Here is a 16883-nt window from a genome sequence, read left to right as displayed (position 1 = left end):
AAAAAACATGTACAAGAAATCAAAATTCTTAAAAAAAACATTAATACTGAATTGCTGGAGTAGACAACTTTTTCCCAGGAAAGCATATTTTCTTTACCAAAGATAACGAGGGGTTATCACAGTCCGTCTTGCAAATGCTGTACGCATTACTTGCTGTACATCTACCAATTCGCAAATCCATCCAAATTGGACTCTTCCGTTGGTGTAACGTTAATCTTTCAGCCTCTTGTGCTGATTCTTTAGTTACAATGAGTTGTGTCCTTAGCAATCTGTTGCATTCCTCTAAAATGTCTGTTAGCGTTTTTCCGTTTTTGAATAAAGGGTTAAATACTGAACTCAACCGAGTTGGGATTGGTTTTGGAGTAAAGTAGTCAGCAAAGGCATTTACTACATGAAGCTGCACCGCCCGGTTTTCCAGTAACACCTGATTCAATTCATCTATTTCTTTTTCTTTCATTTCTGGTATATTCATCATTTTTTTTGTCTTTTTAAAACAGTCAATGGACTTTTGTTGTTAGTAGTTGCACACTTTAAATCTGCAATACTGGTACTTAAGTTCTGTAATTGGCCAACCTCAATGTAGGAAACTGTATATAAACATGAAAATATATTAGAAATACCACAGGTAAGGTTTTGGTTGAACAAATCCTAGACTTTTCTTTGGATGTTCAAGGGGTTGTTATAAGATTCATGATACTGTAAAGTACACCACCAAAGTGTGTACAAACTCCACCTAACCTGTTAAAATGTAATGCATACAATGTTATTAGTTAACCAAAACAATGTTTTAAATACTATGTTATTTATAAGGTTAGAGTTACCCAACAGTGCATGTACAGTGTCCAGCCATAACACTAGCATTTTCATGGATGGCTACCCATGTACACAAATCTTTCTTGCTGTTGAAACTCATAGAATGTCGTACATTTCCTTTAAAAATGACAGCCCCATGTCGAAGTTTAATAGCACACAATTTACTTACCCAACCATTACTTACCATGAAATTGGCTGTTTGTATAGTTTTCATGGCTTTTAATTGAAGTCCTGTGTCCTGACTTCTTCTAGCAATTAAATACATATAGACGTCATGTTCTGACAGCTGGCGTGGGGATATTTTTTCAATGATGGATGGATCACAAACCCAATGTTCCTTTGGAATGTAATACGGGCAGTCTATATTACACTTTGTTAATTTTTCTAGATAAAACTCCTTTTTAACCCCAACCAACCCTTTTGCATAATCACTAAGTTGAAAAATTGTAATAACAGGTTCACTGATGACAACATGATTGTCACCATCAGCCATGTCGCCTGGTCAAAAACAAAAAAAAACAACTTTACAAAAATGTAAATATAAAATAAACTATTTAGAGTTTCAAATTGTAATAAAAATTAAATTATCACCAGAATAATAGTGTATCCGCAGTTAGTAAGAGAAAACTTTACTCCGTTCGTGTTGCATTACACAGTTTAAGACGCAACACTTCATGAAACCTGTCAAGTTTTACGTTTCTAACGAGAACAAACTCACAATGACAACGAAATTCTTCTGCTAGAAGACAAGAACAAAAATAAACCCCTAATAATAAATAATTAAATTTAAAACCAATTCAATGACTTGTGTCTTAAAAAAATTTACAGATTATAAAGAAATGAATTGCGATTACAATTTCACTAAGAGAAGGGAAGAAATCACAATTTTATTTAACAAAACTCAATTTTAAAAGCGAAAAAGGTATTTTCTCCATAAGAGGCTGCAGCGGCTGCAGACAATTTGGACACAAATGAGATTTTAACATTTGTGGAGAATGCGCAACGCAGCATGTTTTACTGCTCTATTCGCCATAAGACGCTGGGTTAAATGGCCCTTGCGTTCGGATACTAAGGGCGGGTCCTGTAGTTCGAATTTATTAAGATTTTATAAAAGAACTTTAAACAACCTACTCTATCAAATTTTTCTGAAACAAATGATTATAGGATGATGTTTACATCAGATATAGAGACCCCTGTTTCCTCCACTGTGGCTATTTTCCCTCTCAGAAAAGGGGTACCCTCTTGCGGGGATTACCATACAAAAAAACGGGGGTTTTGGGTCGGGGTGGTCGGGGAGAAAGAGTGATATTCTGCCCGGTGGGAGCGCCTCTTGTGGGTGCGTTGTTTCACTCCACGCCGAAACTCATTTGTCGACAGATGGCAGTCCTACTGGGCGGAAAATCACTCATACGACCATACCCCGACCCAAAACCCTCTTGATAAGGGCTATCCATTTCTTTATAATTTATGAAAAAATATTCATACACTAAAAAGTATCAAAAACGATGAAAATTTTTGATTAAGTCTATGGAATCGAGTATATCTCTAGAGCGCAAAAACTACAAAAAACTTCTTGCCCAAAATTTTTTTGTTATTGAAAATTATCTTAATTATTTTACAGAAATGGATAGTTTTAAGGGGCTCGTCTCTTCTAGCAGAAAAATTTTGATTCCTGCATGAATTTTATCTGCTACAAAGGAACGAGCCACGAGCAAAATACAGCCACTCACAAACAATAATTAAATAAAAATAAACTAGATAGATTTGGGGCTAGAAAAAAAATTAGAAAATGAAGAAATGAATAGCGTACCCGCTGTAATAAAGAAAAGGGGGGAAATCTAAATTGTAGTTACTAAAACTTATTTTTAAACGTGAAGGAGCTGGCTCTTCATAAGAGGGTGCAGCCATAGCAGCCAGGACACAAATCAGATTTTTCGCATTTGTGGAGAACGCGCAACCCTTGATGTTTTACTGCTCTATTCAACAAATTATGCTAAATTATTTTTAAAATTTTAAACTTATGCATGATTTATTAAGTTTAAAGTAGTTTTTCTTTATTTGAAATTAAAATCCTATCATAAGTATTGTCACACGAGTTGTATTAGAACAAGAATACACGAATACAACAAGTGATGACTTAAATTCTAGACAATTATTCACTTTTAACTAATAACAATAAGGGATGACCATACCAAACTCGGAGAGCGTTGGTATGATAAGACTCCAGGGAACTACCCCTACGGAGCCCAGCTCCGGGAGCTCACCCGATGGAGACTCATCACACGCAGATTCGGGGCAGCGTTTTATACCGTCGCGCGAATTACTCCCCTTCCGGACTGCGTATCTGCGTATCTTTCTTAGAGCGAACTTCTCCCGATAATTTCTTCACCACGATCGCAGCGTTGTCCAAGGAGCGGATGACTCATCTCTGCGAAGAGATAACCAATCTCCCTTTTCACCCGCGACAGGTCCCCCTTCTTCAAGACAGGCGACCCGACTGTACTAATCTTCTGCGATCCACGAAGGTTGATGAGACTAAAAATCAGCTTGCGTCCTCTTGGCAAATAAGGGACTTTTACTCCTTCGTTTTTCTTCTTTCCGGTTGCGCTTACTTGTTTAAATGTTTCTTGTATTTCCCGGATAGTCTTAAGGATTTTCCCTTAAGTATTTTTATCGTATTTTTTCTTTTTTTTTTCTTTAAACCGCCTGTCTTCGGCCACGGAAGAGGCGCTGCAATCGCATATCTTCCGGCCGTTTGAGATTTACCATCCACTCGTTCGGGAGCCTTGTACACTTGAACCAGCTCCTGGCGGCGTCATCAAAATACTTTTCAATTTTTTTTTTTTTCTAATATCACCCCATCTGTTGTGGGTAGAATGTTATTCAAAGCGCTCCATCCATTGGTGCGCATCTTCTTCTGATTTTTTTCAGAAGATTGGCGGGCTAATAAATTTTCTGACAGCTTCCATAGCTTGTCTTTGCGGCAGCTCAATATGCCTTGATGGCACTATAAATAGTTGTCCCCCGACCGGAACAACTGGACTCATCGCCGCTCTCAAATCGACCTTGGTTTCTGGATCCGAGTATAAGCCTCTTGAAGTCTCGACTGATTCACCCTGACTGTCAGCTTCTTTGGTCAAATGGTCCTTTGGAATAGGACCTTAAAAATTTTAGGGCTTCACCAACAAAGGAAGTTCCACTCTCCAACGATGAGGCTGGGGTAGGTGAAGTTTCTACCGGAACGCTTGACAGTTCTCGAAGCGGATGTAATCGTCGGCTGGGGTCTCTTGGGCAACTAGGTAGCCGTGGGTTGGTCCTCTTCGGCATCAGCTAACAATGACTGCACCACGACTTCGTTTACTCTCAGGGAACGAGCTGCGTCTTCAACAATTGCCCCACCGCAGCACAAATTCGTTACTTACTGGTAACGAGCTGCGTCTCAAATTTTAAAACTCTGCGGCACTAATTCGTCACTTACGGGTAACGAGCTGCGTCTCCACCAATTGTCACTTAAAGCACGATTTCGTTACTCACGGGTAACGGACTGTATCTCCACCAATTGTCACACGAGTTGTATTTGGACAAGAACAAACGAATACAACAAGTGATGACTTAAATTCTAAACAATGGTTTAACTCAAACAAAAGGGATAACCATTACCAAAAGTTGGAGAAGCGTCTGAAGAACTCTAGGGAAGCCAGGGAACTTCTCCTACGGAGCCCAGCTCCGGGAGCTCACCCGATGGAGACTCATCACACGCAGATTCGGGGCAGCGTTTTATACCGTCGCGCGAATTACTCCCCTTCCGGACTGCGTATCTGCGTATCTTTCTTAGAGCGAACTTCTCCCGATAATTTCTTCGCCACGATCGCAGCGTTGTCCAAGGAGCGGATGACTCATCTCTGCGAAGAGATAACCAATCTCCCTTTTCAGCCGCGACAATATGCTTACTTTTCTTACTTCGAATATTATGAAATGCGGAACAATATATATTTTCTTTGCTCCATTATTTTATATAGCCTAAGTTAATTTCCAATGGCTTGGTTCCCATAAGCTAAAAGATAAGCCTGCGCAAACAAACTCGCGAATTACTTATATTTTATTCATTATTTTGTAATAAATTAGAAAATAAACCATCCCGGCAAATAGATAACTACCCCTTATTTTTTCATACTTTTCGTAGTAAATGCTGGACTTAAAATAAAAATACGTTCTAGGACAAAATTTGAACACTGTTAAATTCCTCCCTTTTGGAAAAAAAATAAATTTCGACAATCAATAATGAAACTGAGCGATCGGCACCGATTAGCTCTAACCGGGTAAACCATCCCGCACCGAAAAAGGGCATTTAGGGCTGAATTGAGGTTCCACTTTTTCAACCGGGGTGGTGCGGGGAAAAAATCGAGGTTAACCCGATTGCCCTGACGCCATTTAAAAATATGGCCGTTCTTATGGTTTCAGGGTAAAAATCGGGTTAGGCGGGTAAAACGAGCTATTATCGGGGTTGTTATCGGATCGATCGAGTAAAACAGTCAATCGATTATGTTTTTGCATAAATCGATTAATTGCAATAGGGGTAGCGTCCCCGATTAATTAACTTGATTAAATCCCAATTGAATTCGGTGAGAAGAATTTTTCATCCTGAATGGCCCGAAATGAGAAACCAGATCAGAAAAAAGCACCCCGATTGGCTCGAGGCCGATCCTTTAATGAACAATTGCAAATCTTCTTGGCTGTTTGAAGGAGGTCTGTAGAATGTAATTTTTGCACATCCATTGTGCTTCCTAAGTTACTAGCCGACGGACATCCCTGGAACTACCCATTGAGTACATGGATATCTAACGGATGTTCGGCCATGATTCGGACATCCGATGGCAGAAATGTGCTATATGGGATAGCTAAATCTGAGAGCTTGTGGTGTTGCTAGGTATGGTTATGGTGTGAAATTTGCTAAAAAAACTGCATTCGTCGTCAGCTTTGAGTTGGGAAGTAATTTTTTTTGCAGCAAACAATTTTACACCATATCCTTGTACGTGAGTACACACCTATCAACACGACAAGCTCTCAATTTTAGCTAAGGATGAAAAACACAGAACGCTTTGTTGCCTTGCACTGCTTTGTTTAATATATTTTATATACTTGCGCTAGTGCTGCGTCATTCTGTGTTGCCAGATAAAAGGGCAAAACAAAACAAACCCCAAAGAGCTCTATTGCCCACGTCTCAACTTGATCTCGGTCGCCGGGGTGAACCCTACCGTCTTTCAGGAAACACAGAAAGGTGGTAGGGTTCACTCCGACGACACTAGGGGGAATTATTTACATCGCGTTAAGAAATTGCGTCACAACAAGCCAATCTAATTGAACAGCGTCAATCTCAACATGCTATGGCCATATCCAACAAGTCCAAACCGCAAGTACAGCTACATCAGCAACAATCGCAGTACCAACAGCACGAGCCATTCCCCTCAGGTCAACGAAATGAAGATAATAACCAGCGTACCCAACATCAGCAACGCAACCAGCAGGTTGCCATGACGAACTACCCACAACAATGGCAAGCAGGACACCAAAACGACAATGGAAAAAAGTTTTGTAGCTCCTGTGGGGACGATTATTATATTAGGCTGTTTGAGTGCCCGGCTCGCAACCACCAATGCCCACGATGCCGAAAACTCCATCACTTAGAATCCATGTGTCGCTTCTTGCCATGGGATTTTCAGAATCAGGGGCAAAGAGTTGCCTTAAAGCAACCAGAAACAAGCGCCACACAACCGTTTTCAACTCCAAAAGCCCCCAACACCCCAACCCATAGTCAAGCAAAGGGGCTATTCCCCCAATCTCCACCTAATGACGTTGCAAGTTCATCAGATGACGACGTGCCAAACAATGTGTTTCAACTCACATATGAGGAGCAAGACATCATTTCTTTCGCTGTTGATATAAATAGAATAGCGATCCACATTCTGGCAGACACTGTTGTGACCTGTCTGGCCGCTAGAGTGCCCCCATGTCAAGCCGAGGGCTAACAGCTAGGCCTCAGTCTCGTGACGACCGAGTAGAACGAAGGTCGTCGTTTCCCTGTGCGAAATACAAAGATTCGCGATCGAGCCGTTTACTCGCCTACTCGATCATAACATGGCGCAGTTGTAGAAACACGTTCGTATTCCCTCTGTGTGTTTTTTTTCCCCTAATCTCTCTGACTAACTGGCAGCCACCACACGTACGAATTGCCCGTTATCACCCTTCCACTCCCCTTTCGCGTGGTCGTTCTCAACATCCCATGGTTTAGCCCCGCCATCTTGCGTCGTCGTTACGTCGACCAAAGTTTATCCTGCGACATCGTGTGACACAGTGCTTCGTCCGGTTGCGTTCAATGCTGCGTTTTGATTGCACCAACACGCCTACCAGTTCGTCCAACGCACGTGGCAACATGGGTGACGCAGACGACGCCGCCGCCGACGCTGCAGCCCGTTTCGACTTCCTCGAGCAAGGGCAGGCCGCCCTTCAAACCAAATTTGATACGATATCAAATCAGCTGCAGCTTCTCCTCAACGCCCCTCGCGGAAATATCGTGCCACCAACGCCCAACAATACTACTTTGCCATCGGAAATCTTGGACGCCATCGCAAACCATATTCGCCTAAAGCGAAACGTGGCATTGGACCGCGTTGCATTCGAAGAATGTCACCAATCAGCCAACGAAACTTTCGACGAATTTTTTATCCGGTTGAAGAGACTGGCGGGAACGGCGGAACTCTGTGTTCATTGCTCGGACGAGCGTTTGGCGACCCGAGTCATGGCCGGCGTGAGAGACGGCGAATCGCGAAGGAAATTATTGAGTCTATCCCCCTTCCCGACCCTGCAGCAAGCGGTGAACTTATGCCGCGGAGAGGAATCCGCCCGCGCTAACGAACGCACGCTAAGCGGACAATCATCCGTCAACGCGTTAAATGCCAGGCCACGTCGAAAGCCACTGCCACCCGGAACGGCAACATGCAACGCTTGCGGCAGATCGGCCCATAACAAGGAAGAAGTTTGCCCGGCCATCGGTCGGAAGTGCCATATCTGCAACGAAGCAGATCATTTTTCACCACGCTGCCCGAAACGACCGCAAAGTGAGTCTGCGTCGCGAGAGAAATCGGTCCGATTCAAGGCCAAGGTGCCGCACATTGCTGTGTGCAACCTTCAGGTCACTAATTGTCACCGGAAAACTCCAATTATCACCCTGGATTTACGTACGGGCTCCGCAAGAGCATTTACCGCAGTTACATCAGCAATTCCGGATCCGGGAGCGGAAGTATCCGTCGCCGGTCTCGACGTGTTGAACAGCCTCGGCCTTGCCGAAACTGACCTTTCCGGAGCCAAATACGACCTCGTCCAGGCAGACCGCTCCTCCACTCTACTATCCATCGGACAGCTGGAACTTACAGTCCGCTACGGAGCGCGTGAGGCGCAATGCACCGTGATCTTTTGCCCGGCAATACGTGGCATGCTACTTTCTTGCGTAGATTGCATTTTGCTGGACATTTTGCACCCCACTTATCCCCTTCCAGCCGGCGACCAATCGTCCATCCGATCCGTTGGTCAGTCCACCCCACCATCCGATCCTATTTCTTTCTTAGGTGGCCCTCTACCCGAAAAACCGACGGAGGAACTTATCAGCCAAACCCGTTCGGCCATCATGGCTCACTTCGACGTCGTTTTCGACCAGTCCCAGGGCCTACGCTGTATTGACGGACCAGCCATGACCATCGAGCTGACCAACGACTTCGTGCCGTACTACGTCAACGGCACCCGCCCCATTGCGTATGCTGACCGACCGGAAGTGAAACAAATGTTGGACGATATGGAAGCCGCCGGAATTATTGTCCGCGTGACCGAACCGTCCGACTGGGCTGCCCCCCTCGTCGTCTTGCGGAAACAGGACGGGAGACTACGCGTTTGCGTTGACCATACCCGGTTAAACAGATATGTTCGCCGGCCAACCCATCCAGTTCGGACACCCCGCGACGCCGTATCGGAAGTCGACAGCGACGCCGTCTACTTTAGTTGCTTCGACGCCACCAATGGTTACTTCCAGATCCCATTGGATGAAGCCAGTCAACACCTCACGGTCTTCATGACCCCGTGGGGTCGGTATAAGTACTTGCGAGCTTCCATGGGGCTGAGCTGCAGCAGCGACGAGTTCAATCACCGAGCCGACGCCGCTTTCAGCCACCTATCCAACACCGTGCGCGTCGTGGACGACCTGCTGCGCTTCGACCGCTCCTTCCCGGCCCAAGTGCGAGGCGTCTGCTCCGTGCTCCAAGCGGCACACGACGCCGGCTTCACGTTCAATCCGAAAAAATTCTTCTTTGCTCAGGAGCGCGTGAAATGGGTCGGCTACATCATCCAGCGCGGCGGCATCGGTGCGGATCCCGACAAATTAAAGGCAATCGCTGACTTTCCACGGCCACAGGACATCACCGGACTCCGCTCATTTTTAGGCCTAGTGGAACAGCTCACCGGTTTCTCCAGCTCCATAAGCGGGTTAAAAGAACCACTCCGCCCACTGCTACGCACGTCCAACCCATTCATCTGGACCCCAGACCACGAAAAAGCGTTCCAGGACGTCAAGAAGGCGCTCATCAGTCCCCCAATCCTCACGCAGTTCGACCCGCAGCTGGAAACTATGCTACAGACGGACGCGTCAATCAAACACGGATTGGGCTACGCCCTGCTGCAACGGCACGGCACAATCTGGAAGCTCGTGGAATGCAATTCCCGCTGGTGCACTGATCCGGAGACACGCTATGCTATTGTCGAGCTTGAGTTGGCGGCCGTCGAATGGGCGGTGCGCAAGTGTCGTTTGTTTCTGTTAGGTCTCCCGAAATTCACACTATTGGTCGACCACCAGCCACTCGTCTCGATCTTGGACCGGCAGACTCTCGACATGGTGGAAAACCCCAAATTACAACGCCTCAAAGAACGTCTCTCTCCATTTGTCTTCACCACGATTTGGAGGAAGGGTAAAGATCATTCCATTCCCGACGCTTTATCCCGCTCCCCCGTCGGCCAGCCCTCGGAAGAAGACGTCGCCGTCAACGCGGACATCTCATCGCACGCGCATCACTGCATCGTACGTCGCATTCAGTCGGTCAGTGACGAGGAGGCTCCGGAAACTACACCGTACCTGCGTGACCCACTTCTTGACAATTTGCGATCGTTAGCCGCAACGGACACGGCCTACGACGGGTTAATCAAGGCCATTTCAAACGGCTTTCCGTCGGAGTGCCGCCACACGTCTGCCAACATCCGTCAATTCTGGGCCGTCCGCATGGATCTTTCCGTCGACGACGGATTGGTGCTATACAACGGTCGGATCGTGGTGCCCCAAGCAGCGCGACGTGATATCCTCCAGAAGCTCCATTCGTCCCACCAAGGCATCACTAGGACGAAACGACGCGCGCGGCAGGCGCTTTACTGGCCCGGAATGTCCAACGACATAGTCCTACTCATCGAAGGGTGCCAATCATGCCAGCAAGTTCGCCCGAGCCTACCCAGGGAACCCATGTTGGTGAAGCCACCACCGCATCGCATCTTCGAGGACGTCTCGGCTGACCTTTTCCAGCACGGGAATCTGCACGTGCTGGTCTATATCTATCGCTTGTCCGGCAGTACACAAGTGGCATCGAGATCCGACGGCCAAAGACGTCATTGCAGCCATCGCCGAGAACTTCGTCGATTTAGGCGTGCCCATCCGATTCCGCTCGGACGGCGGACCCCAGTTTGCAGCAGGATCTTTCCAGCAATTTCTTCATCGTTGGGGTGTAGCGCCGGCCCCATCGTCTCCGCACTATCCCCAGGGCAACGGCCACGCCGAAGCGGCCGTCAAAATAATGGAGTCTTTGGTGCCCAAGCTCGCCCCCACTGGCGATTTTTCCACCGAAGCATTTTCCCAGGGCCTACTAGAGCTACGCAACACCCCCGGAGAAACGGGATCTTCCCCGGCCAAAATTATGTTCGGCCACAACCTGCGTTCAATCGTACCGGCCCACCATTCTTCCTATGCACCCCGCTGGAAAACCGCCACAATGGAGCGTGATCGCATCGCCACCGCTTCAGCCAAAGCGAAAATCTACTACGACGCACACGCTCATGCTTTGGCACCGCTCAAAATCGGAACTGAAGTCCGCATTCAAGATGAGAAAACCAAGTTATGGGAAAAAGTCGGCGTTATCGTAGCCACCGGGAAATTCCGCTCCTATCGCGTAAAATTTGCAAGCGAGAGCGTCCTGTGGCGAAACCGGCGCTTGCTACGTCCGATCCGAGCCGCAGTTGCCCCAGATCCTGAAGGAAGCCCGAACACGCCACCTCGCGATTAGGAAGCAAATGGAACCGCTCCACATCCAGCAACCAATCACCCATCATCTGATTCCCCCCCGCGACGTAGCCATCGTGAACGCCGAGCCCCCAATCGCCTTGATCTATAACAATTACAGCCACTTTATGTCATGTTCACTTCATGCTCCCCCCGCCATTTATCGCTGTCTTCATGCAACCTATCGCCTTCATTCTTAATTCAGATCTCGAGTGTGCTTTTTCCCTTTTTTGTCCGTTGTTTGTTCGCTTCCCCATTCTGTGAAAGCTTGTGGGGGGATGTTGTGACCTGTCTGGCCGCTAGAGTGCCCCCATGTCAAGCCGAGGGCTAACAGCTAGGCCTCAGTCTCGTGACGACCGAGTAGAACGAAGGTCGTCGTTTCCCTGTGCGAAATACAAAGATTCGCGATCGAGCCGTTTACTCGCCTACTCGATCATAACAGACACGGGAGCATCAGTCACATTAATCAACCGTCCCACATTCCACAAGCTTAGTAAACCTTTACTGAGCCTAACATCTGCCAAAGTATACACATATCGTTCATCATCATCATTAGCGTTGGAGGCAGAAATGGTAGTAACAATCAAGGCGATGGACACAGCGTGTCAGAGACAGCGCTCGTCTCAAAAGGAAGTGGAGGCAACATCTTAAGCAGTAGAATGTCTTCGATCTAATCTTCGATCGTCTTCGATCGGCTTGTTCAAATTGCCAACAGTATTGTAACCGGAAGTCAGGAAAAAGTGGATTGCATAGCCCAACAATATCGAAAAAAGCATTCAAAGCTGTTTGAAGGGATTGGATGCGTTAAAGACGTGAAGATTCGTCTGCATATTGTCACGGGTGAAAAGGGAGATTGGTTATCTCTTCGCAAAGATGAGTCATCCGCTCTTTAGACAACACTGCGATCCTGGTGAAGAAATTATCGGGAGAAGTCCGCTCGAAGAAAGATTTGCAGATATGCAGTCCGGAAGGGGAGTAATTCGCGCAACGGTATAAAACGCTGCCCCGAATCTGCGGTAGATGAGTCGCCATCGGGTGAGCTCCCGGAGCTGGGCTGCGTTAGAGGAGTTCCCTGGTTTCCCTAGAGGTCTTCCGACGCTTCACCATTTTTTGGTAATGGTTATCCCCTTTTTGTTCGAGTAAAACCATTGTTTAGATTTAAGTCATCACTTGTTGTATTCATTTGTGCTTGTTTAAATACAAGCAGTGTGACAATAGCGACCAAGACATCAAACCGGTGGTCAACCAGAATAGACGGGTCCCCTTACATCTGCGTCGGCGGTGGAAAAGAGCTACAAGTGCTTGAACACCTAGACATTATCGAATGGGTTGATGGTCCAACCCCATCGTGGTTACAACAAAACAGCGTAACCCATCGAAAATCCGTATTTGTGTAGATATGAAAGAACCTAACAAAGCCATCAAACGAGAAAGACACATCACACCAACCCTAGAAGATATTCTGGCCAACCTGAATGGAGCGGTAATGTTCTCGGTCCTTGATCTAAATCACGGCTACTACCACCTGGAGTTGCATAAAAGCAGCAGATTCATAACCACATTCTCAACACACCTGGGATTGCGTCGGTACAAACGTCTGTTTTTCGGTGTCAATTCGGCAAGCTAAGTATTTCAGGATCAAATACGACAAACTCCCACAGGACTTGAGGGTGTAATCAACGCCAGTAACGCCATCCTGGTCTGGGGCATAGCGTAAGCGGAACACGACGCTAGGCTGGTGGCTTTTCTTACGAGACTGGAGGAACGGAACATGACACTAAATTTAGAAAAATGTCGGTTCAAGAAGAGTACCCTTAGGTACTACGGATTTATCCCTGAGGGAAATTAATTTTTTTTTATTTAAAAAAAATTTATACCGAAGGTATTTGTCGAATTTAACTGCATTAATTAAATAAGAGCTACAGTGGTCTGGATTTTTCGGCGCGCTCTCGGGGGACGGAATCGCCGGAAAACTGAGGTCCCTTTTCACAAGAATAGGTCGAAATTCTCCGGAGCCAGAGGTAGGCTGTGTCGTTTGGTTCTTCGATCTCGTTCGGCCATTTCCCGATTAAACGAAGAACGAACCACCACTTCAAGAGAAATCTGGATGATCAACGGTGGGTGGTCGGAACAGATTTTCGAAATTCGGTAATCGAGGGAACGAAATTTATCGAATTAAATCGGCCTTTTCGGGAATTCAAGGAAGAATGGCAGAATTTTTTGAAACAGGTGAGACTGTAGCCGAAGAAAATGCAAGATCTTTGGCCCAAACGAAAATGAAATCGGGTCAGCGGCTGAATTGATATCGAATTAAAAGCGGGAAAAAATCGGCCGAGCGTGGTCCGTGGGGACCAGCTCGCTGCATCTCGGCTTAGCTTTCTCGGAAATCGGTTTCCGAGAAAAACGTTCGACTTAAAGTTTCAAATGCCCGCAGATCAACAATCTGAGGTCGCATCGAAACGGAAATCACACGAGGACCATCTCGTGAATGTCTTCTATTTATTCATATGTTTTACAAAATAATCGGACAAAAAATCGTGCGACAAATAAAAAGGTATTTTCCGAGAATAGCAGGTAGCTGCTCGGCGATATCGAACCCGTCAGATCCCTAAAGAAGAACCTTTTTGACCCAAAAATTTCTTACAGCTTTTAGGCGCCTTTTCCAGACGTGCTTTTCTTACGCGTCTAACTAGGCTGCGAATTCACTACGAACGCGCTTCTTAACTAACGATCCCTTAACAAATACTTCCCGAAGGACGATACGCGAACGCGCATAACTTGTCTTTTCAAAAGTCCACCAAGTGGATCCTCAATTGAGAGAAGCCATCGTCAAGCTACACAACCCGGAAACGGAAGAGGCGGTCCGCAGTTTTCTCGGCGTGGCAAATTATGTCAGCAGGTTCATTCCAAGATACTCCCACGTTTCAGAACAACAGAGAAATCTGACCAAAAAAACGACGGAATTTGCGTGGACCCCAGAATGTCAACAAGCCGTTGATACAAACAAGATGGCGTTGATCAGGCCACCACCCCTTGCCTACTTCAACCCCAACATCCCTACCAAAATATTGGTAGAGGAGGGGGTTAAGGAAAGGAGCTGCAGCCAGACCAAAACCGGGTTCCGGAGAAATTCGGCGGAAAAAAGGCGGCAAAATTCCTAAGAACCATTTATAAAATTCCGGGAAACGGGCCTTTTTCCGCTGAAAATTCAACGGCTCGTCTCCATGTATCACCGTGAATAACTTGTGTACGTGAACTCGGATCGCCCTACGAATGGGAAAATGACATATTAAGCCGGGCAAGAGCAGCTGGACCGTTAAATCCGCGTGAAAATCGGACATTCCGAAACCGGCCGAGTCAGCTACCGGAAGAAGTGGTCGCACGGCTCCTCATCGGGTACCGCTGGATAGAGCGCAATCACGCGATTGCAGCTGTCGAAAAATTTTCGTGATCCGACGCACCGTTCAGCCGCTATGAATTTTTGAAAATCAATTCCGAACGCGGCTGCGCTTGGGACCTGCAATTCCTGGAAAAAGGCAGGTAGAGGCCCATCATCATTTCCCTGCTTTCAAAATCCACTGCGGCCGAACGGTGTATCCGATCACGGCGGGACCTGCACCGTCGGAACCAGCTTAACGAGCCACATCCGATGATACCGGTCTCGTGAAGATTCGTGACCAAAAAAATATTTGGATGGAAAAAATCCCATGGAGGTTGGACGCCATGGGATAGACGAGCCAGGCACTTATAGGAGTCGGGGAATTGGTCTTAACGGGCAAAAAAAAATCATAACTCCCGAACGGTACCGTTGCTAGCGCTGAAATTCATACTGACGGAATCAGCGTGAGGCAACGCATCGAACGGTGCCCAACCCGTCATGGTAAAAAAATATAAAAAATACAAGAAGGAAAGAAGGTCAGCGGGGGGTCAAGCAATTAACCAAGGCCTCACTGCTCTATTTTCCAAGAAAAGCAAAGAAAAGTTTAAAAAACATACACGCCAATCTCGGCAGCGGATGGTCGCACCTGCAATAGCCACCGATGAACGCGGCTCGTTTTCACCATCATTTTGTTTCACAATTCAATATTTATTTTTTGCACCTTCAACATTTGACAGTGATTGATATCAAGTGGTATATCGCTGTATCGGTAATGGAGCTTATTTACACGAAGGTATGGTGCTATGCACTTCTTGTCCGTTGGAACCACAGGCAACATCCTTCTAAAGAAACACAAAATTTGTCTACCAGGATCACTCCATGGACGTGCAATCGCACTAGCGCACGAATGACATCTGGAAATCACCAAGACAAAACCGCTTCTCAGAAGTAAAATGTGGTTTCCAGGGATTGACTTTCGGGTGGAGGAGACAATAGTGTAAAGGAGTACACGGCGTTGTCTCCAATACGGAAAAGTTCAATTTAATGCGGCGTCTTTACTCACAATGTCTTGTATACTTAGCAAGCATAAAACAACACGCATGCAATAAATAAAAAGTCGTGTATTATAAGCCGATTTGCAACAGATACCCGTAGAATAATTAAACATGCTCGTAAATTGAGGAAAGAAGACTCATGAGACTTAAATGTTACCAATGGGTACTAACTTCAAGGCATAGACGTAATAAAGTAAGAGTCAAACAGCTACTTAGTGATTACTTCAGGGGTACTTATCCTGCGGTTTGCAAGAGTTACGGTAGCGGGCTCGGCGGGAGAGCGGCAGAGGCCTAAGTTGGCACACGGAACCAGCATAGTATATCTGACTGTTCTTTTGGAGTTTGCGGTGGCTTTTTATATGTTAGTCATCATCCCGTGGGGGACATACGGGACAATGTTATGGTATAGGCGGACAAAATCGGGTGGTATCGGGCGATTTTGGACGTCACGAAGAGGTATAGTCAGACAAATTCGAGCGGTATCGGACGAATTTTGACGATTGTTAAAAATAGGCCGGGCAGTTTCGGGCCGTTTCCGGCAATTCCCAACAGACAAAAATATATAAATTTTTAGCTACGGCAGGTTAAGGCCGTTTTGGGCGGCTTTTGACAAATCGTAAAAGTTTCTATTTATAACTGGCGTGCCGAGACTTGTTCTCTCCGCTTGTTTTATTTTCTAGAAAGTCGAAGAATTAGGTCAACTAGTGGGGTATCAAGTTAAGGAGAGTTTAAGAAATAAGGTCTTAGTCGAATTAAGCAAAAAAAAGGGCAAGAAGGGGCTTCGCTTGGCGTTTCGTTACAATAAGGCGCTGCATCCCGTGTCAAGCAGTAACAAAAGTTAACACAAGAGAGCCGGTAATGATAACCCCCCTGCCAACAGCACCCTGCACTAGCATAAGTATTGACTTCTATGGACTTCCCACAGGAGAAGAAGACATGGTGGTAACCGACGACTACTCTCGATATCCGGAGCTAGCAGAGATTAAGTCAACAGCAGCCCAATTAGTATGTCCCATTCTGGACACCATTTTTGCACACCATGGACTGCCGGAAATCATAAGATCCGACAACGGGCCACCCTTCAAGGGAAAGAAGTTTGAAGACTTTTGTCAGAAAAGGGGTATCGCACACAAACGAGTGATGCCACTATGACCTAACGCTAACGGCCAGGTAGAACGCTTCATGAGAACGTTAAAAAAGAGAGTCCAAACAGCGACGGTGGCAGGATCCAACTGGAAGACAGGAATACATCAATTTCTACTCAACTATCGTGCAT

The 16883-nt window shown here is 46.3% G+C and overlaps 1 protein-coding gene and 1 long non-coding RNA gene across 3 annotated transcripts; one reads left to right on the top strand and one right to left on the bottom strand.

Annotated features, from left to right (window-relative positions):
- Positions 1 to 257: 257 nt before the first annotated feature.
- LOC116933511 lies at positions 258 to 1569 on the bottom strand. 2 transcript variants are annotated; one of them, XR_006641786.1, is made up of 4 exons: positions 1405 to 1569; positions 822 to 1311; positions 621 to 738; positions 258 to 558 (listed from the first exon to the last, which is right to left on the bottom strand). It is a non-coding gene; the product is annotated as an uncharacterized LOC116933511 (long non-coding RNA). The 2 variants fall into 2 exon arrangements; XR_006641785.1 differs by having other exon boundaries at positions 621 to 1311.
- A 5674-nt stretch (positions 1570 to 7243) lies between these two features.
- LOC123467548 lies at positions 7244 to 8561 on the top strand. The gene is made up of 3 exons (XM_045167412.1): positions 7244 to 7465; positions 8003 to 8275; positions 8436 to 8561. The coding sequence occupies exons 1-3, from the start codon at positions 7244 to 7246 to the stop codon at positions 8559 to 8561; spliced, it is 621 nt and encodes a 206-aa protein (XP_045023347.1).
- Positions 8562 to 16883: the final 8322 nt, after the last annotated feature.

The sequence above is a fragment of the Daphnia magna genome, unplaced genomic scaffold (genome assembly GCF_020631705.1).
Source record: "Daphnia magna isolate NIES unplaced genomic scaffold, ASM2063170v1.1 Dm_contigs191, whole genome shotgun sequence".
Lineage (NCBI taxonomy): Eukaryota > Metazoa > Arthropoda > Branchiopoda > Diplostraca > Daphniidae > Daphnia > Daphnia magna.
The sequence above is the reverse complement of the archived record's forward strand: the minus strand, read 5'-3'. Positions and strand labels throughout refer to the sequence as shown.

Coding starts and splice junctions, on each gene's coding strand:
- LOC123467548 (XM_045167412.1), top strand. CDS start 7,244: ATGGGTGACGCAGACGACGCCGCCGCCGACGCTGCAGCCCGTTTCGAC. Junction 7,466..8,002: donor ATATTCGCCTAAAGCGAAAC/GTGGCATTGGAC, acceptor TGCAACCTTCAG/GTCACTAATTGTCACCGGAA. Junction 8,276..8,435: donor CGCGTGAGGCGCAATGCACC/GTGATCTTTTGC, acceptor TTTCTTTCTTAG/GTGGCCCTCTACCCGAAAAA.